Genomic DNA, 20,882 nt, shown 5'->3' with positions numbered 1-20,882 from the left:
AAAAAAGAGAAGACACCCGCGGCACCTAAATCAAAATATAAATGAATTGACTCGTTTAAAGTAAGAGCAGTTAGTGTGGCTTTGACCTCCGGCTAGTGAAAGACTCCTCAGCGGGCGTTGTTTGCTACAATAAGCGAGTCACGTGATGGCATTTTGGGGCGTAGTGTCGTGAAAGGAGGACGGCGGCTTGGTCTCTAAAATGAGAGGCGGCCACATCCCGCCTCTCATGGCTTTTGTCGGGAGGAACAGGAATCATGCATGTATCATACAAAGAGGGGGATGCCTGTGAATATTCTCCTTCATGCAGGTCATTTCATTCTCAGGGCATTGAATCAATTGCAACTGGACTGTTCAGTTTGTCTTAGAAGATGTTTCGCCTCTCAGGCTTCATCAGTTCATGCAGCATGGCTTAGTTAGGATGCGCTAGCCGGCGTTTGGAAGACTAAACTATTTCGGTGTCTTTGGCTTTTGCCACTCTTCCACATAAGCACTGGCTAGCGCATCCAAAGTCTGATGATGAAGCCTGCTCAGATGACAGGCGAAACGTCTTTCAAGACAAACAAAACGGTCGATTCAATAGCCTGAAAACAAAAAGGGTGAGGGGCTCACTTAGCAAGGGCGTTACTGACAACAATGTGGTCCCAGGTACCTCAGCAAATAGTTTTCAGATTTCATGCAGTTCACACTTTGTGAACTGAATGATTTTTCTATTTTTGATTGTTTTGCTGCTTAAATGCAAAAAGTTGACCCGAGTGAGACTGATCGTGTTAGCTCTTTCGGTGTCCATAGTCTAGTATGTTTTTGTTTGGAGCCGTGTGAGACCAGCTGAGCCTTGACAAGCCTAATTATCTTGAAATTGCTTCTCTTAGAAGTAATTGCCTCTTGGAGGACTTTTCCATACTCAAAAATCCCCCCAAAATGAGCTTCCGGATGGTGTTACCACCATCCGGAAGGTTTTGAAAATTCAGCCCTGGAGCCAGTGTCACTTAGCAACATGAAATTTGGTTGCCGTGTCTATCTAGACCCTCCAAAGAGTCTAGGGAAGTCATGCCCGAAAACACACGGGGACTCAGCCATTTTTGTTTGAAGAACACATTTGAGGGGTCAGTCTGGTAATTTCCAGAGGTCATTCAAAGACTAGTCAGAGATTTTGTCCCATTGCTCCGAAATTTGAATGATGTATACTAGACAGATGAGTGACACCAAATTGAAAATGTGTCGTGTGTGGGTCGAGCATGGCTCCGAAGCTTGATGACGCGCCATAAAACGTCGCGGCCCTGAAGCCAGGTTAGCTCGGGCACACGAAATTTGGTAGCCATGTCGATCACAAGTACGCATAGAAAAAGGTCTCAAGGACCGAGTCTGGAATTTTGGTTTCAAGTGGACATTTTAGGGGTAATTCCAAGGGATCCTTGGAACACAAACCTTTGGTTTTATCACACCCCATGGAATGACTTGAAAATGTAGCCCCCAAATCACTCGGAACGAAATTTAGTAGCCATGTCTATTATGATTAGACCCACAAAAGCTTTGAAAAGTCAGCCATTTCGGTTCCAAGGCTCAATTTCCAGGAGCACGCCGTCAAAGACACACTCCTAAAGATTTTGTCCATGTCCACTCGGCAGATGATCAAGGCTTTCATGTTGATTATTATCATATTTCACAGTTGAAATTCATACTTGAGGCACATTAGTGACGTTAACCTTTCAGTGTTTTGTGGGTGACTTATCACTGACTGGAGTGTTGGAGAGGGGGAGTACCCGTTTTAAAAAGGGATTTGATGTTTTTAGGAAAGTGGCCTGCCTGGCATTTTGACCGACTGATGGGCCAAGCTACCTCCCGAGGGTCTCTTGGTTTTGAACTGAAGGTCTACTCTACCCTCTTCCTTATGGCGAAGTATGAGGTCATCCTTAATGGCAAGGGTCATATTTGGCCTTCGGATTGATTTTTCCAGAGGAGAAGCACTCTAATTGTGATCCAAGATGTGAAGTGTGATTCAATTCTCTTACTCGTGGCGGTCTTTTGGCTCCTCTTGAGCTTTAGTTAACTTTTTGATTTAGTTTGACAATGATTTTATGCAAATGACATCAAGCTTGATGAGGCACAGCCCTAACATAGTTCCCTTTCCCCTCTGTATGATGGTTCTTCGGTTTCCGTAAAATTGAGGGAAGAATTCTGTGCCGCTATTGTTAAAATGATAACATTACGATATGGCGATCGAGCAATAATCAAAATATTGGAATAAAACTTCAAATCTATTCAAGGTAAGGGAAGAATAAATACGTTAACCAATTTTTTTCTGCATTAGAAATTTTAAAGTGGCAATCTCCACCAAAGTTTGGGCCAATTCTGGTAAATGCTCTGACATTAAGGAAAACTGCTTATTTTCAGCATGCTACTGTGTCGGAAACAAGAACTCCTAAAACCGTCGACAGGTTTCCTTTCCTACTGTCAATGTCTCAGATGATTTCATGCATTTTCAAACGGGGAAGTATTTTTTTCATTTGTAACCAAGCCCGACTGCTGTGGCAGAAGAATACACCGTATGTTATTACATTTCCACAGCTGTATCGTAAAATATTTATATTAGTATTTTGCAAGGCAAGGTGAGGACGACTTAATAGAAAACTAAAAAGACAAAAAAAAAAACGATAAAATGCACGTAAATACTTCGTGTTTGTTTGAACCAGTGGGTGCGCGGCATACGGAACTGTGTGAATGATTGGAATGGTTCCCAGAGGAAATAATGGAAATCCAATTCATCAGTTCCACACACCTCCAGTTCCATGAAAAAGTATTGGTCGCCCTTCTCAAATTCTTCTATTTTTGCAGTTTCCCCACTTCAATGTTGAAGATTATCAAACAAATGTAAATATCAGACACATATAACCCAAGTAAACTTAAAATGCTGTTTTGAAACGAGTTAATTTATTAAGGAAAACAAACTATTCAGAGTCCTGTGTGGAAAAAGTAATTGCACCCTAAACCTAAAGTCGTCGGGCCATCGTCAGCAGCAACAACTGAAATCAAGTGTTCCCCATAACTGACAATGAGTCGTTCACATCTCTGTGGAGATATCTCTGTGGCCCACTCTTCCTTGCACAATTGTTTGAATTCAACAAAATTGGAGGGTTTTTGAGCATAAACGGCCTTTTTAAGGTCATGCCGTTGCATTTCAATCGGATTCAAGTCTGCACTTTGAGTAGGCCACTGCAAAACCTTCATTTTGTTTTTTAAGCCATTCAGAAGTTGACTTGCTGGTGTGTTTTGGATCGTTATCCGACTGCAGAACCCAAGTGTGCTTCAGTTTGAGGTAACAAACTGATGGCTGAACATTCTCCTTCAGGATTTTGTGTTAAAGAGCAGAATTTATGGTTCAATCAATCACAGCGTTGTCCAGGTCCTGAAGGAGAAAAGCAGCCCAAGACTGTTTGACTGTTGATATGATGTTCTTCTTTCTGAAATACTGCGCTACATTTATGCCAGATATAACGAGACACAGACCTTCCAAAAAGCACAACTTTCATCTCGTCAGTCTATATAATATTCTCCCAAAAGTCTTAGGAATCATTCAGATGGGTTTTTTTTTGTTTTTTTTTTTTTTTTTTTTTTTTTTTTACAAAAGTAAGACGAGGCCTTTGGTTTTTTTTGATCAGCAGTGGTTTTCGCACCTGGAACTCTGTCATGGATGCCGTGTTTGCCCAGTCTCTTCTTATTGTTGTGTCACAAACACTGACCTTAACTGAGGCAAGGGAGGTCTGCCACTCCTGGGAAGGTTCACCACTGTTGCATGTTTTCTCCATATGAGGATAATGGAGTCGTTGGAATCCTAAAGCCTTAGAAATGGCTTTTGTAACCCCAGACTGATAGATGTCAATTACTTTATTTCTCGACTGTTCCGGAATTTCTTTGGATCGTGTCATTTTGTTTCAGATTTTTTAGATCTTTTGTCCAACTTGATTTCTTGACTGAACAGGTAGTCTGGAGGTAGTCAGTGAAAATTAACCAAAAGTTGTGATTAGCTCCAATTAATTCATGATTTACCAAGGGGGGTAATTACTTTTTAACAGGGCCAGGTAACTAAATAGTTTTTCTCCCTTAATAAATGAAATCACCATTTAAAAACAGCATTTTAAGTTGACTTGTGTCTGATATTTACATTTGTTTGATGAACTTTAAAAGTGGGAAAACTATGCAAAAATCTTAGAATTTGAGAAAGGGGCAATACTTTTTCACGGAACTGTGAAAATAAGATTTTTTTTTATAGAGAATAACACTAATAATACACAGTGTGAAATCTAAATTCCTAATAAACATGAACATTTAGCATAACCTTTTGGTATTATTTCGACATTTCTTTATTAAAGACTTGATGGCATATGGAAGACAGCCAGGAGAAAGAGAGGGGAGCTATTTTTGTACTTTGCTACGAGGTCTTTCTTGAATTCAATCGTTTCTCTCACATTTTTTTATCAAATGGCTGACACGCAGTACCTTCTGTCATATTGTGTGAAAAGAGTGTACGGAAATAAAAAGCCTCCCATTCTGCTTGGCAACACTACAACAAGTTGGGGCAACATTGGCGTAACATCCCGTTAAAAGTCGGGCCTTCAAAAAAAAACCATGACCATCAAATAACAATTTCACCACACTTACTCTGGCCCCAGGGTTTCTTGTTTAGCAATCACACTCAAAAATATTTTGTGCTGGTTTATTGTGTGTGACTGTGTGTGGTTAAACTGTTATTGTACTGCGTGCTTTTATTTTGAAGGTGTGACTTTTGACAGTTTGACTCCCGCCTGTGTGGAGTTTGCACGTTCTCCCCGTGCCTGCTTGGGTTTTCGCCGGGCACTCCGGTTTCCTCCCACATCCCAAAAACATGCATGGTAGGCGAATTGACAACTCTAAATTGCCCGTAGGCGTGAGTGTGAGTGCGAATGGTTGTTTGTTCCTATGTGCCCTGCAATTGGCTGGCAACCAGTTCAGGGTGTACCCCGCCTCCTGCCCGATGACAGCTGGGATAGGCTCCAGCACGCCCGCGAGCGACCCTAGTGAGGAGAAGCGGCTCAGAAAATGGATGGATGGATTTTGGACAGGATGTATTACGTTGATGCTACCTGAGTGTCGCAGAGCAGGCGGGGAGGGTTATTGCCTTGAGTTGTAAAATGCGCCTCACCGTCTGTTGAACCCTTCATAAAGGGTATCTAGAGGATTTATTCCAGGAAAAATGAATGGCCAACTCGTGCGTTTGTGTGGGGTTTTTTGTTTGTTTTTCGTACAAAAAAAAAAAAAAAAAAACAGGTCACAATTTAGATGAAAATAATCTGCAAAAACTGAATCATACAAAAACTAGGGCATGCACAAACCGAGGTTTCACTGTACTGTACGATATCATTAGTCCATACTGGTGTATTGATACTGCATCACGACGAGCAACTAGGCGATGCATGACTATCAACCACAAAAATACACTAAATGAATTCGGAATGAGGCGGCACGGTGGCCGACTGGTTAGAGCGTCAGCCTCACAGTTCTGAGGTGCGGGGTTCAATCCCCGTCCCCGCCTGTGTGGAGTTTGCATGTTCTCCCCGTGCCTGCGTGGGTTTTCTCCGGGCACTCCGGTTTCCTCCCACATCCCAAAAACATGCATTAATTGGAGACTCTAAATTGCCCGTAGGCATGACTGTGAGTGCGAATGGTTGTTAGTTTCTATGTGCCCTGCGATTGGCTGGCAACCAGTTCAGGGTGTACCCCGCCTCCTGCCCGATGACAGCTGGGATAGGCTCCAGCACGCCCGCGACCCGCGTGAGGAGAAGCGGCTCAGAAAATGGATGGATGGATGGAATTCGGAATGTTACAGAAGTGAAAGGGAAAATGTGCTGTTATCATTGAGCTGTGCAGTGTTGACAGTACACAGGGAGATTATTGGCACCCTTGGCTTTAATCAACAGTGATGATGATGATGATGATGATATTTCACACTAGTGTAGCGGTACCGTGTCATGATGAACAATATGATCCATTGCAATGTCGACCATGGCAGTATACAAGTCCTAACGTTAATTTATATTTGCACTGTTGGCAGTAGACAGGGAGCTTATGGATTTACACAGGTGGTTTTCATCAGCTCGCAATGATCCATATGTCATGCCGGTGTATCGATACCGTATCGGTGCATGGTGATATCGATATTTTGTCACGTCAGAAAACGTATAGAACGTTCTCCATTCACTTTCACATTTCCCAGGAATGTACTTTCAGAAATATGAAATGTTGTTTTGTTTTTTCCCAATGTTAAACCTGTCAATCACCAAGCTCCTTGGCCTGCCCTCCCTTCAGTGACATTGTCAAGGTCACGTGACAGCCATTTATTTGTATGAACATTCCATTTGGACAGGCATGAACGGTCGTAACCTTGACAGACGTTCCTGTCCCAAGACTTTTCCCGAGAAGAGACCCCTGAGACCAGCCCCACTCTTTAGTTTCGCGAGGACGTTTGAATATTTCATCATTCCAGCTGCCTGTTTGTGGAGGAAAAGCTAACATGCCAGTGATGATGGAAAAGTATTCTTTATCTCAATGCTGTCCTGTCCGTCTACGTTGTTATTAGGGTTAACCGCTGCCGCCGCGTCTGTACAATTTGTATATTATAAAAGTATTTATATTTAATGTCCACATGTGTGCTTCTTTATTGTGTCAAGGTGGATTCTTAAACAATGCCATGGAACGATGTGAATTAAAGTAGTAATAAAAGATTTGAAGGCAAAATATACACAAAAACAGCTCCTTTAAGCCTTACAATTGCTGTGATCCACATGCAAAAAATAAGACCAGAAATTACAAAAATAAGAACAAAAACGAATAGTACTAAAGAATAATAAATATGAATACATACAGAATAAACAAATAGAAAGTATGAATTTCCACCAGTTACATTTCAAATGGATTAATGAATATTTTGTGCCTGTTTTTTTTCCCCCCACAACCAAATTTACTGTAAATTTAAACAAGAAAGTAATGACAGAATGTGTAGAATTAGACATTAACTTTAACTTTTCCCAAAAAAGTATTACAATATTATTACAATACATTACTACTCTCATTGTATGCCATGATCATCTTTTTTTTAAATGTACATTGCACAACTACTACTTTACTTTTTGTACAAACAAAATGTTTTATTTTTTTTCAGGACGTTGTATAAATTCTAAAATTGTCAGGTAAAGGCTACAAAGTTTTTAAGGTATTATTAAATGGCTTTACGTACTCTCTTCGTGTCTGATGTAATATTCATTGTGATCTATAAAATAAATATGAAAAAGATTTTGAATGAACCTAAAATCGTATGTCATCAAAATCCTCAATCCTCATAAAAATGTATATGCATGCGTGTGTGTGTGTGTGGGTATATATATATATATATATATATATACCCACACACACACAGTGGGTACGGAAAGTATGCAGACCTCCTTCAATTTTTCCCCTTTTTATATTGCAGCCACCAGCTAAAAGTGGTTTCCCCCCCATTAACGTACATACAGCACCCCATATTGACAGGGGAAAATAAACGGAATTTCTGCTGATTTATTAAAAAAGAAAAACAGAAATATCACACAGCCATAAGTATTCAGACCCTTTGCTGTGACACTCATATATTGAACTCGGGTGCTGTCCATTTCTGCTGATCATCCTTGAGATGGGTCTACACCTTCATTGGAGTCCAGCTGTGTTTGATGATACTGATTGGACTTGATGAGGAAAGCCACACACCTGTCTCTATGAGACCTTACAGCTCACAGTGCGTGTCAGAGCAAATGACAATCATGAGGTCAAAGGAACTGCCTGAAGAGCTCAAGACAGAATTGTAGCAAGGAACAGATCAAAAAAATGTCTGTTGCACTTAAGGTTCCTAAGAGCACACTGGCACTGCTCATCACCTGTCCAATACAGTCCCAACAGTGAAGCATGGTGGTGGCAGCATCACGCTGTGGGGGTGTTTTTCAGCCGCAGGGACAAGGAGACTGGTTGCAATCGAAGAAAAGATGAATGCGGCCAAGTACAGGGATATGCTGGACGAAAACCTTCTCCAGATTGCTCAGGACTGGGCCCAAGGTTCACCTTCCAACAAGACAATGACCCCGAAGCGTGTGCTTAGTGGCTTCAGAACAACTCCGTGACTGTTCTTGAATGGCCAAGGCAGAGCCCTGACTTAAACCCAATTGAGCATCTCTGGAGAGACCTGAAAATGGCTGTCCACAAATGTTCACCATCCAACCTGACTGAACTGCAGAGGATCTGCAAGGAGAAATGGCAGAGCATCTCCCCAAATCCAGGTGTGAAAAACCTGTTGCATCATGCCCCAAAAGACTCATGGCTGTATTAGATCAAAAGGCTGCGTCTACTAAATACTGAGCAAAGGGTCTGAATACTTATGGCTGTGTGATATTTCAGTTTTTCTTTTTTAATAAATCTGCAAAAATGTCAACAATTACGTTTTTTTGTGGGTTTTTTGTTGTTGTTGTCAATATGGGGTGCTGTGTGCGTGCGTGTGTGTGCGTGTGTCTCCCGTGACCCTGAACAGGATGAGCGGTATTGAGAATAGATGAGAGATGGATACAAAATACATTACCTCCTCTCATGTCTAAATTAAATTATCACGAGAGCACTCTCGTTGTGCATGTTTTGTTGATGGCATCATTAAACACGGCCATCATTAAATGTATTTTGCGCCTCTGTTTTGCTCACAGCGGTAAAAGGTCAACAGCTTACATCTTACACTGATGGGATATTCGCGCCGCTGTCGTGCCACATTCCAAACGCATACACACACATTCATGACCGTACGCCACACTCCCATTCGTTTCTGTATGGACGTGAAAGTCCTAATAATGCCACCGAGGCCCCAGACGCAGCCCTCGCAGGTCAATATTTCAGCCCAGACAATAACACGGCTCAGCGTTATGAAGTTCATTTAAAGGCGGCCCGCAAGGCCGACTAAATCCATACGGCTCAGACTAAAGATCATTAAGACAAAACTGCAAACACCAAAGCACTCTACTACCTGCATTGATTGATTGATTGCTAATTGAAGCAGATTGAAGAGTCCATCGCACACACATAGAGACAGCAAGAAAGGTTTGCATGTCTATTATGCGTGATCCACAGGACGTCACCGAATCCCGTACACCAGCTCAGCTGACTATTTTCAACAATAAAGGCTTGTTCAAAAAGACTTTTACTGTATAATCTAGTTGTAATAATTGACACCAACGGGAATTTAAAAAAAAATTAATTTAACTGCTCAATTTTCAGCCTTAAAAAGATGATGTGAAATCACACACCGGATGTGCTACTGGCTCCAGTTCATAGCTCCCACAATGTCACACCTCCCTCTAGTGGATATCGGTGCAACAACACTTACACTCAATTGGTCAACAACGGAGCGAGAATTCAAAATTTTAGCTTTAATGGAACCTTTTTAAGATGGAAAAAGTAAATGTTAAAAGAAACAGTCTACACTTTAGATGTTGTAGGATAATAAATAAGTCATTAGCAAGAACCATAATTATGATTAAAGCTGCATAAAGCGATGAATGGGCCTTTGCGCACCCAAAATTTGGCAGTAGAGCAGATGAATAAGCTTACTTCCTTACTTGGTTGCTTCAAACCAAAATGGCCAACTTCCTCTTCGACTTCAGGCATGGGTTCTTGAAACTTTTTTGTGCGTCCTCGTATAATAGACATCCACAGCCAATTTGGTATCAATTAGTGAAACACAGGTGTTGGGGGCTCATTTTTTTCAAACTTTCTGAGAATCCTCAAAATGATCGTCACACTTGGACACCAAAAAGCGCCGCTTCAAACACAAAATGCCCAACTTCCTGTTCAATTTTGGGCATGGGTCCTTTTCGACTTTTTCGTGCATTCTGTTATGCCAGACAAGCCCGACAAATTTTGCCTTGTTTAGTAAAACTGGTGGCGGCACGGTGGATGACTGGTTAGCACATCTGCCTCCCAGTTCAAATCCCGGCGCCGCCTGTGGAGTTTGCGTGTTCTCCCCGTGCCTGCGTGGGTTTTCTCCGAACACTCCGGTTTCCTCCCACATCCCCAAAAAAACATGCATGGTAGGTTGATTGAAGACTCTAAATTGCCCTTAGGTGTGAATGTGTGCGCGAATGGTTGTTTGTTTATGTGTGCCCTGCGATTGGCTGGCGACCAGTACAGGGTGTGCCCGGCCTCGCCTGCTGCCCGATGATAGCTGGGGTAGGCTCCAGCGCGCCCGCGACCCTTGTGAGGATAAAGCGGTTCAGAAAATGGATGGATGGATGGTAAAACTGGTATTTTTTCTATACTTTCCAAGGTGTACTAGCGAGTTAGTTTTGTAGTTTCATGTAGTTTAGGACCCTTAAAATGCATTTTCATGACATAATGTAAAATGTGACATTTTTGTTACTTCCTGTTAGCCTCTCGAATTAGCCTAAGTGCCTTTTCCACTGACAGCAAGAGAGAGTTATGCAAATTAGGGATGCAACAGGAGCTCTCATGATTGGCCGACAACAACGATAAGTTGAAATATATGTACCAGCAGGCTTGGTAATAGAACCACTAGAAGTGGCGTCATGAGGTCACATGGTGAATGAAGTGTGATGTCACAATGCCGGTAGAGGAGCTACATCAGAGAGAAGACACCTCATTACAAAGCTATGTGACATCATCACGAACCTTTCAGAAACAACTGGCAGTGACAAAAACACCAATACAAATTTTACAATAAAATAAGAAAATCCTCAAAGTAAAAAAATAAAACAATAGCTGAGTCCCCTCCTGAGTTTACTTTAGTTTTTTTCAAGTGCTGCCAAAGGTGGATTTGTGTCTGCCATGAAAGGAAAATGGATGAAGAACAGGTTAGTAAACAATCAAATGATAATGGATTTAAACACCACCCTCCATTCTACTCAATAGCACTGGTCAAATGAATTAACTAATTGGCTAACCCGGCCTATAACCCGACTAACTTCTAACCAAAACCCTACCCTCTCCTGGAAGAATAATTTGACAGCCTAACCCAAAAACGAAACCTAAACCCTTGCTTGAAATAGGAATATGAAACTCGAGCTGTTGTATGAAACCCTAATTTGAAACCCTAACCTTTAAACTAACTGAAGAAACCATGTTTGAAACTCCAACCCTTGTTTGAAGCAGCAATCATGGCTTGAAAACCTAACAACCCTGTCTTGAAACCCTACTCTGAAACTAACTCTATCTTGGAACACTAACACTGGCTTAAAACCCTCCTTTGAAAAGGTAACAGTCTTGAAACCCTAACCTTAGTTTGAAACTATAAGACAAACCTGAAAAACTCATTCCAAACCCTTACCCTGGCTTGAAACCATAAACAGGGTTGAAACCTTAACCCTTCCTTGAAACCCTAACCCTGGCTTCAAACCCTAACTTGAAAGGCTAACCCTGGCTTCAAACCCTAAACCTAGTTTGAAACCATAACTCTGCCTGAAAACCTTCACTTGAAATTCTAACCCTTGAAACCTATCACTGGCTTGAAACCCTCATTTGAAACACTAACCCTCTTTTTTTTTTCTTTTTTTTTTTATAAACCTTAACCCATGTTTAGAAACCCATCACAAAATAAGTCCAAAAAGAATTTGACAGTTTGAGCTCTCTGATACAGTACAATGGTTGATTTCCACTGCGGCCCCGCAGAAACCCCCTTACAGGGTGCAAGCCAAAGACGTCACGTCATCAGAAGAGGAGGCCATCGCCATGTGGCCCTTGCTCTCCAATGCTGACCGATACGTGACGGTGCTCCACTCGCCCGCCTCCGACTATCACATCCTGGACTTCCTGGGGGAGGGCACCTTCGGTGACGTGGTCAAGTGCTTCAAGACGGCCACCAGGGAGGAAGTCGCCGTCAAGGTCTTCAAGCACATCGACGCCCCGGAAGAGTTTGAGAAGGAGGTGCCGAACAGAAGACACGACTGACTACTTTATCGATAACTCGGTTTGATTTGAATGTCTTTGGCAGGTCAGCACGCTGAAAACGTTAATGGCTTTCGACACGGACAAAGTCAACCTGATCCAGTGCAAGAGTATCTTTGTGGACAGAAATGTGGACAGAGTGGACAGAGTGTACATGTGTCTGGAGTTTGAAATGTTAGATATCAACCTGTGGGACTTCATGAACACCAGGCCCACCAAGTGCCTCCTTGTCAAGGAGATTCGACCCATCCTGCATCAGGTACATGTCGTCATATAAAGTTACGGCTATTGTAGAAATGTTAACAGAGTATGTGTAAATTTGGGGTTCTTCAACATCTGGCCGAGATACTGTAGAGACATGTTCACCCATTGAGTTTGTCAGCAGTTCTTCTGTCCCCAACTGCAGTTTGAAAAGTGTTATGCCCGTCACACTACCTCAACGCGTAGTACAATTTACACGACCCATGTCAAGTTTCTCGAAACGGGATCTGTTTTTCGATCTCTAACTGCAGTTCAGCAGCAGTTTGAAAAGCTTTATGCCCGGCACGCTCAGTCAACGGCGAGTACAATTTACGCTACCCATGACAAGTTTCTCGAAAAGGGATCCGTTCTTAGCAAACCACACGGCAGAAGTTGTTGCCCCTCAAATTGGTGCCGAACTGTGGTCAAGGACATGAAAACGTCTTGCCAGGTGACAGTTCTGCAACGCTGCCCCAATGTCATTTGGCAATCCAAATTACATTATATATAACGTGCTTTGTCATAAGTGCCATGATACTAACACTATTATAAGATAGCAAGGTATTCTAAAGGTTATCCATTTAACATGTCAACATTTTTGTTATGGAATCATTTTAGTGAGTGTCAGTTTTTCTGGCGTTGTTACATATAAACATTTTTGATACACAAAATTGCTCATTTATCTCCTTGATGCGCAAACATTGTTACATCGGCATACGTCTATACAGTCTTTCTGTCCATCCTTTGCGCTAGAATATATCACTGGACCCAACCCGGTGTGTCTTCAAAAGCTAGCGATCCGGGCTGATGAAGCTATTATAATTGAATACCATGTACTCGTGTCTTCAGCTGGCTGTCGGCCTGCATTTTCTGAACAGTATTGGACTTATCCACGCAGACCTGAAGCCCAACAACATCATGATGGTGGAGCACGTCAACCGACCGTACAAAGTTAAAATCATCGACTTTGGCTTGGCCCAGCGCATCGCCGAGACCAACCAGGGCCGACACTTTCAGAACCGGCGCTACAGGTACGCAAAGATTGTACTCGCAGTGCTTTTGTTTGCTTGATTTTGTTGAGATATAGTCAATAGTATATTTGCAGCATGTTCATATTTCTTGCTATATATTAGGGCACCAGAGATCATCCTCGGTTTGCCCTATGCAGAGGCCATCGACGTGTGGTCTCTTGGTTGCATTATTGCAGAGTTGTTTCTGGGTTCCGCACTTTTCTACAGCACCTGCGAATATGACATGGCAAGTTGCCCCACCCCTCACACACATCTACACACACACACTCCCTAAAAATATATATACATTTATAGGAGAATGCATAACAATCCTGACAAGTCTGACATAAGGTAGCATCAATCATTAACCTTTTTCCACAGTTGAGAAAGATCGAGCACATCCTTGGTCACTTTCCACAAAGACTACTGAACATTGGACTCAACACTCTTTACTTTTACAAGAAAGAGAAGGGCTACCGGTCATTTCACTGGAGGCTGAAGGTATCAAATGTATTGGATGCATTTCAAAACTTCAGATTAGCTACAAAACAGCAGCCTCGCTCGGATCCTTAGGTGGTGAATGGCTAAAAAGGTCTTGTGGTTTTGAACTTTCTTGTAGCCTTTACTGTTTCTGATAGTTCATCCACAAATCACTTCTGCCTAGACGCCCAACGAGTACGGCTTTGTAACCTGCATTGACACTTTTATCAACTCTCTGGATGACCTTTGCAAGGTATGAAGCTTTATTCTTTATCTTAATGGAATCCCCACCAAGAACAAAGGGATGAGAAATGTCATATTATTCAGAGATCGCATGTGAATGCTCCTGGTGAAGGAGAGAAATCAATTGGGGAAGATGAATTGATAGACATCGTGGGTGTAAGGGTATGGAACATTTGGTACGCTGCCGAGGACTACCAAGTTCCCACACGTAACGCACATTAATTAATTCTAGCACGGGATGTGCCTTGGCCTCCCGGACGCCAGAGCCAGCGATGTTGTTGGCGGTAGGCTACGACTTGTTAACTCGTTTGAAACACCTGATCAAACTTCCAGAAGTTCACATGAAGTCATTCAATAAACCTAACATGTCCTAAATTGTCCAAAGGGTTTAATTTGATGTGAATGCACGTATGTCTCAAAGTGCTCTGCGATTGGTCGTGACCAGTCTGGGGTGTACCGTGCTTTTCACCCAAAGTCAGCTAAGATGCTCGGTATTTTTTTGTGTCTTGGATGCTTGTGTCTCAGTATTAAAGTCTGCAGTGTGTTCCGATCCAGATCAGACACGTGGTCCACCTGTCGAACGAGGACACCACAGCAGAAGTCCAAGACCAGGAGAGCTTTGTGGATTTGCTGAAACAGATCCTGAGGCCTGATGCCAGCCAGCGACTGATCCCCTGTCAGATTCTCCAGCATCCCTTCGTCACCATGGCTGACCTCGCACTCAGCCACTCCGACAGCTTCTAGTAGGTTCATGGCAAGAAACTGTAGAAGCCACTAAAGTGGGTTAAACACCTGGTTTCTTCTTTTCAAGCGTGAAACTGAGCTGCGAAATGATGCAGGCCTGTCAGATCCCAAGCTGCGGTACTCAAGCCGATACATCTCTAGCTCCGCACCATGAGAGCGTAAGCGCTCATCCCACTTGGCGGCGCCACCGAGAACATCCTGAAATCGTGGGGATCTCATCTCGCATTTCAAGGGGCCTCAATTTGGACAACCTCATCTCGGATCCGCGGATGACACTCTCAGATCAGCTCCGTTTGGTCAGACTCCACAAGTCTCCGCCTCATGAAAAGATGTGCCACATGGAACGGTAACCGGCGGAAGACTTTAACATCTTCCGGTTGGAGTTTTGGGATATCTGATAGCATTTGATTTGCAGAAGACCACAACAGAAGGAGGATCAGGAGTCAGTCCAGGAGCAAAGAGGTATGTTTAAACTCATTGTTGGACTCAAGGTACGATTACATCATTTCTGATATTCCTATAGGGGGTTCCTCCATGATGACCACGGAAGCGGCTAAATCTGAGCCTCCATTGCAAAAGAGCAACCAGTCAGTTTTTGCCTTTTTTTTTTTTTTTATTTATTTGGTTTGGATTCGCTTTAAGATGTCTCCCCAATCAGTTGTTCCCGTTGGTTTGCAGGATGCCTAAAAGTACCGACGGAGACGGGAGATGGAACAAAATCCCCAATGGTGACCAGACACCAAAGGGTAAGTCGCAGTTACAAGTTCCTCTTTTTGTTTCAGATTTCAGGGCTACCAGAATAAAAATTGAAATCTTACAAGAATGGTTGTATTTTTTGGAGGAATAAACTATTTCAAAAAAAAAATTCCCTCAAGACTATGACAGAGTCAAACCTTATTCTTTTTAATCTAAAATTATGACTCGATTTTTGTGCTTGTTTTTTTTTTTTTTCCCAATCTTCCCTTATGCACAAATGTTACACGGGCATACATCCGTATTTTGGTCCAGAGTACATCGTTGAATCTGACCTGGCATGTCTTTAAAAGATAGCGAGCAAGGCTAATGAAGCTTGTTATATTTTAATAGCATTTATTTATGTCTTCAGCTGGCCGTCTGTCTGCATTTTCTGAACAGATTTGGACTGTTTTAAACAGTCTTAAACAACACTTCGTCCCTTTTCCCCCCAGACATTCCCAACCAGTTTAATGAATCTTCGAAGACTAGTATGGAGACCGCAGAGTCTTCAATGCCAAGGAGCATCAAGAAAAAGTTTGTTTTATACTTGATAATTTGTAACTACACATTTGTGTATCTTACCTTTCACGTCTTTACTGTTCTAGCAACAATAGGTGGAAATGGAAGACGCAGCCAGACAATGGCCACACACCAAAAGGTACGTTTTATGAACTGTACGCATCTCGAGAATGCATTTGTTTTGTTGTGGCTCATCGGCACTTTCTTCAGTAGGAAAGGGAAAACTAAAAAGGTGGAGGCCCAGTTCAGCAAACACCACCAAGTCAGTATTGTTTTTGATAAACTTTCCACACGAGCACACGTTAGTTCATTCTGGTATGCTTGTATTTTTCCCCCCCCAACTGAACCAGGGGGTACATGGACAGTTTACAAACCATCAGACCAAATAAAGAAAACCACAAACATCAATGTTTTCTTATCTCACCTTTTCTGTGTTATCTTGACAGGGACTCACCAATAACAAAGAAGAGAAAACTGAACCCAAAAGATGAGGCTAATACCTCTGCCGGGAAAAGAACCGAGTCCACGGCTAAACCTACAGAGCCCAGTGTGTAGGTATCACAGGCTGACGGACATACTGTGTTGTATTAGACATAATAGCTAGATCCCAATCAAATATGACACATTATTATTGTACCTTTGTAGAAACACGAACCACGAAGGCGTCCCTGCACAAAGTAGTAAGTCAGTCAGCTTGGAGAAACACTGAAGTACAAAATTGGCCCTGTAGAGACTTGCAAGTGGTTCATTAGGCTGCATAACAGCGACTTACTTGTGTTGACGTCTTTACCCAAGAAACTCCAAAGAGCAAAAGGACACGGAACACTTACGCAGCCTGGAAAAGGAGTAATAAATCATTGGGTAAATTGAAGGCGAGCGCCAGCGAGAGCAGAGCCAAACCTACGACCAAAATACAGACCCCTTTTGGAAGTACAAACCCCAGTGGGTAGGTATTAGAGGGTGATGTACACCCCTGTCAGATCCTGTACGTTTTACTCTTGTAGTGATTGTTTGCATGATTATCTAATGCTAATTAACCAACAATGATGTGTTCTTCTCAACAGTGCGGACACTGACAAAGCAGAAAAAAAGAAAGATGGGAACAATGCCAAAAATAAGAAAGATAAGACCTGACGGTGCCCAAAAACTTTATTGTAAGTGCCAACGATCAAAACGCATGCAAGTGGGACATTTTTCAAAGTCGTTAAGTCGTCTTATCTAAAAAGATATCATGCTTTGCTTCGTTATCAAGGTCACTATATTCTCAAAAGGTGTGCTTTTTTTTATTTTTTTTTTATAGATAATAATGTCACCAGTTAGTCTTGATAGGTTCGCTTTGCTCATTTACAAATGTCACCAAGCCTGTTCTTTCTTTGTGCAGACTTTCCTAAGAGGAAGAGAACATGATTCACTTTAAATGTGATCGCAGTCTGGTGCAGCAGAAGCTCAGAACCTGAGGTGACCAAAGCTGAACCTCGGAAGAAAAGGACATGGTATGAGAACTGGAATTATACCCTTACCGTATGTCATATTCTCTTTTGTTTTCATACAATATTTTTGTCTTGTCAAAACTGTCCTGACAGTGACTCGACAGAATGTGAAAATGAGTTCCTGGAGGAGGTCCAGGTATGACATGCCTGCTCGGGCAAACAAATCAATTTCACTTATAAACTCTCTTCTTTGTTTAGTCTGTCCAGGGTTAGCGCCTCAATCTAAACGTAAGGAGTCTTCAACTGATACTGGTGCTAAAATGGTACGGACCACTCTGAAGCTGCAAAATGTTAGCGATGTCGCACTCCTTTTGGAATGCATTGTATTGAGTGGTGTACCTGAGCTAGTTCATATGTTGGATGAACGTGAACTGAACTTAGTTCATTTCTGCCTGATGAACCATAACTGAGAACAAACTCATTCTGGCGTCAAAGGACGCTTTTCCAACGTAAGTTCATTTTCATTCAAGAGTGCCCGGTTCATAAAACCAAGCATTTACCGAGTTTAAGAGTGAATAGAGATGACTTCATATTAACACTCATCATCTTTGAAAATGCACAAGATCAACAATCAAGGCAAAACTAGTGAATCTGAAGCAGATTAGACTTCTTGAGAATAGATGGACTATTTGACACAAGTACCTTAGAGATGGACGTTGAAGAGGACAGGTCATTGTTTTTCCACCAAACTCTGAACAAAACGTTTACCAAAAGGCATGTATGCAAACCTATACATAAATAATACAATAGGCTACCGTGTCAGGCAATATTAAACACAGTTAAATCGAAAACAAAAAATTATTCAACGTAAATACACAGTGGCGACACAGTGTAGTGGCTAGTTAGCCACTTGGGTATTAGAAGCGCTAGCTCGAGTCACTTGTATGTTCGGCTTCACTTGATTTATGTGCTCAAAATTGCCAATTTTAAAATTAAATATCACTTGGACAAAATAGAATTGTTGTTGATTATTTTCTAAATGACCAAATAATTTCAAATGAAAACGTAACACACCTGTTTCATGCTCATTAATCACTCTTTCGCCCTTCGTTTTCCTACGGCAGCCAATCAGTGACGTGCAAACATGTCAGATGACCAGATGTGGACTCGTACGCGCAGTACCGACAAGTACCAGCAGAGGGCGCTGAAAGACCACGAAGATTTATCAACACAACATTTATGAAATGCGCGTGTTGCTGCTCCTGCGTGGCTGACGCTGATTTAACGCTTTATGGTATTATTGACCTTTAGTTTTAATAGTAAATTACAAACACGAAAGTTGAGGTTGATGAATGTTATATTATTTTGCTTGAGGACTTTTACGACAGTGTCGGTGGTCACTTTGTGTCCAGACGTGGTACAAATAAGCAGATGGAGTTTTGTGTCTGGCGGCAGACATCTGCTTGAGAAAAGAAAACGAGGAAGCAAAATGGGAGGATAACGTGACTGCGCTGTGCTGGAGACATCAGAAAAGACAGACACACACACAAAAAGAAAAAAGACAGATGGCCTCAATGTTACTTAGGTACTTAAATTACTTAGTTACTTACTAACTACTAAGTACTACTTAGTTAGCTATTAAATCTACTATGGTTTCAAATAAGGATTAGGATTTCAAATTAGGGTTTCAAGACAGGATTATGGTTTCAAGTTAAAGTTTCAAACGAGGGTTAGGGTTTTAAATGTGTTTATGATGAGTATGAGTAATGATGATGATTGACTTGAAAAGTGCTGGCTTGGCAGCGGAGGAACGTTTTTGAATTCAACATTAAATGCACACAATTGTGGAGTATAAAATCACAGCGTTGCCTCATCTCAACATTCGGGCCCCTCACGATTCTCTGCACGGCAACTCAATTAGATTGGCTGTGGATCACGTGACCTTGGATGTTGCTAACCGTACTGAATGAAGTACTCTACTATCACAGAAAAGTTGTATGTATAAAAAAATGTACTAACAATCGTTAACGCTCCAGATGCTCTGGACTGGATCATTGCAAATTTATAATATTGTACTTTTATTAAAAGATAACAGATTAATAGTTGAGGAAGAAGCAATTTGCCAAAGAGAGTGGGCGAGGGCGAGAATAAAAGCGAGACAGTGGATATTTTGGAGTCTCCCTTCATTTGAATGCTGGTTTTTGGGTGGCTCATCACGACGGAAACACTTTTTTTTTTGATCGGCCTGAGCGGCCATCTTAATCCATCCGACACAGCTGCCCGGATTACCGGCGCACCTTGACCTCCGGCGTTTTGTATCCCAGCTCTTTCCTGGACAAAAGCCGCCGCCCGCCTCACCTGCCGCTGCGATGTGCAGATAAATGACAAAATAGGATAAAACAACAACAAGGGCCAAACGAGCTCTGATCGCAATCTGAGAGCGCTTTCATTACACTAAAACGGTTTCTCAATGGGACTGTCCACACAAAATCGTAAATTAGCGTTTGAAGCCAAGGCTAGGGGGTTTTCATTTGGACAAAAGGGTTTTGCCGCCATCTTGTGACATCTTGGTGTCGAGGAACTATGTTGAAGTGAGTTCAGGGGTTTCGTTTAGACAAAAATAGTGCTTTGGCACCAACTTCTGGTATTTTGGAGTCAAGGAACTTTGTTGAAGTAGTTTTTTTGCCGCCACTCTGTGGGATCTTGATGTTAAGGAACTATGCTGAGGTGAGGAGTTTCAAGGAGTTTAAACACAGATTAGGGTTTGAAGCCAAGGTTAGGTTATAAACACTGGTTATGAGTTCAAACTATATTTTCAAGCATTTCTTCTGCTTCTGCTTTCTGCAGTTTTTTAAATCTTATGCTTTCAAATCAAGGTTTGAAGATATGGTAAGCGTGTTGCACACAGGCCAGGGTTTCAAATTAGGGTTTGAAGCCAAGGTTAGGGTTTTAAACAAAGGTTAGGCTTGGAAATGAGGGTTTCAAGTCTGGGCTAGGGTTTCAATGATGGGTTGTGCTTGAAATTGAGGATTGAATTCAAGGTTAGGGTTCCAAACAGGGATAAGGGTTTCAAGCCTTTCTTATGGTTTCAAATTGGGGTCTGAAGCCACAGTTAATGTTTACAATTGGGGTTTCAAGTCTACGTTATGGTTTTGAACAAAGATTAGGCTTTCAAATTTGGTTTAGAAAACGGTTTTAAAGTATCAAATTAGGGTTTTTAGTGTGATAGGGTTTTGAAACTTGAAGATCAGACTTGTATGAGTGTGGTGTGTAATGGTCTTAAGCGGGTGCCGAAATCTAGTTCCCTTTGCTGCTTTCTTGTTCATCGTGATCGGGCCGACGTGCTCGGCATGCAGTCATGTGACGCCCTCGCGCGTGAGCGCCGCTCGGCGGGATTAACGGTGCTACAGCTCGCAAAGTAGTTAGAGTTCATATATATATATATATATATATATATATATATACAGTTAATTAGCGTTGGCCC

General features: G+C 42.0%; 1 protein-coding gene and 1 long non-coding RNA gene across 2 annotated transcripts; both read left to right on the top strand.

Annotated features, from left to right (window-relative positions):
* Positions 1–15,094: 15,094 nt before the first annotated feature.
* Positions 15,095–17,114, top strand: LOC133478965 (uncharacterized). Its single transcript, XM_061775292.1, has 10 exons — positions 15,095–15,176; positions 15,238–15,301; positions 15,393–15,460; positions 15,902–15,983; positions 16,055–16,107; positions 16,182–16,230; positions 16,415–16,519; positions 16,614–16,648; positions 16,764–16,914; positions 17,033–17,114. Exons 2-10 carry the CDS (start codon positions 15,249–15,251, stop codon positions 17,100–17,102), a joined length of 666 nt encoding a protein of 221 aa, XP_061631276.1. The 5' UTR covers positions 15,095–15,176; positions 15,238–15,248; the 3' UTR covers positions 17,103–17,114.
* A 171-nt stretch (positions 17,115–17,285) lies between these two features.
* LOC133479580 (uncharacterized) lies at positions 17,286–20,643 on the top strand. The gene is made up of 3 exons (XR_009789003.1): positions 17,286–17,461; positions 17,657–17,721; positions 18,523–20,643. It is a non-coding gene; the product is annotated as an uncharacterized LOC133479580 (long non-coding RNA).
* The last annotated feature ends 239 nt before the right edge of the window (positions 20,644–20,882 follow it).

This window comes from Phyllopteryx taeniolatus, chromosome 6, assembly GCF_024500385.1.
Source record: "Phyllopteryx taeniolatus isolate TA_2022b chromosome 6, UOR_Ptae_1.2, whole genome shotgun sequence".
Lineage (NCBI taxonomy): Eukaryota > Metazoa > Chordata > Actinopteri > Syngnathiformes > Syngnathidae > Phyllopteryx > Phyllopteryx taeniolatus.
Note: the sequence above shows the minus strand (reverse complement) of the source record. Positions and strands in the feature narration are given on the sequence as shown.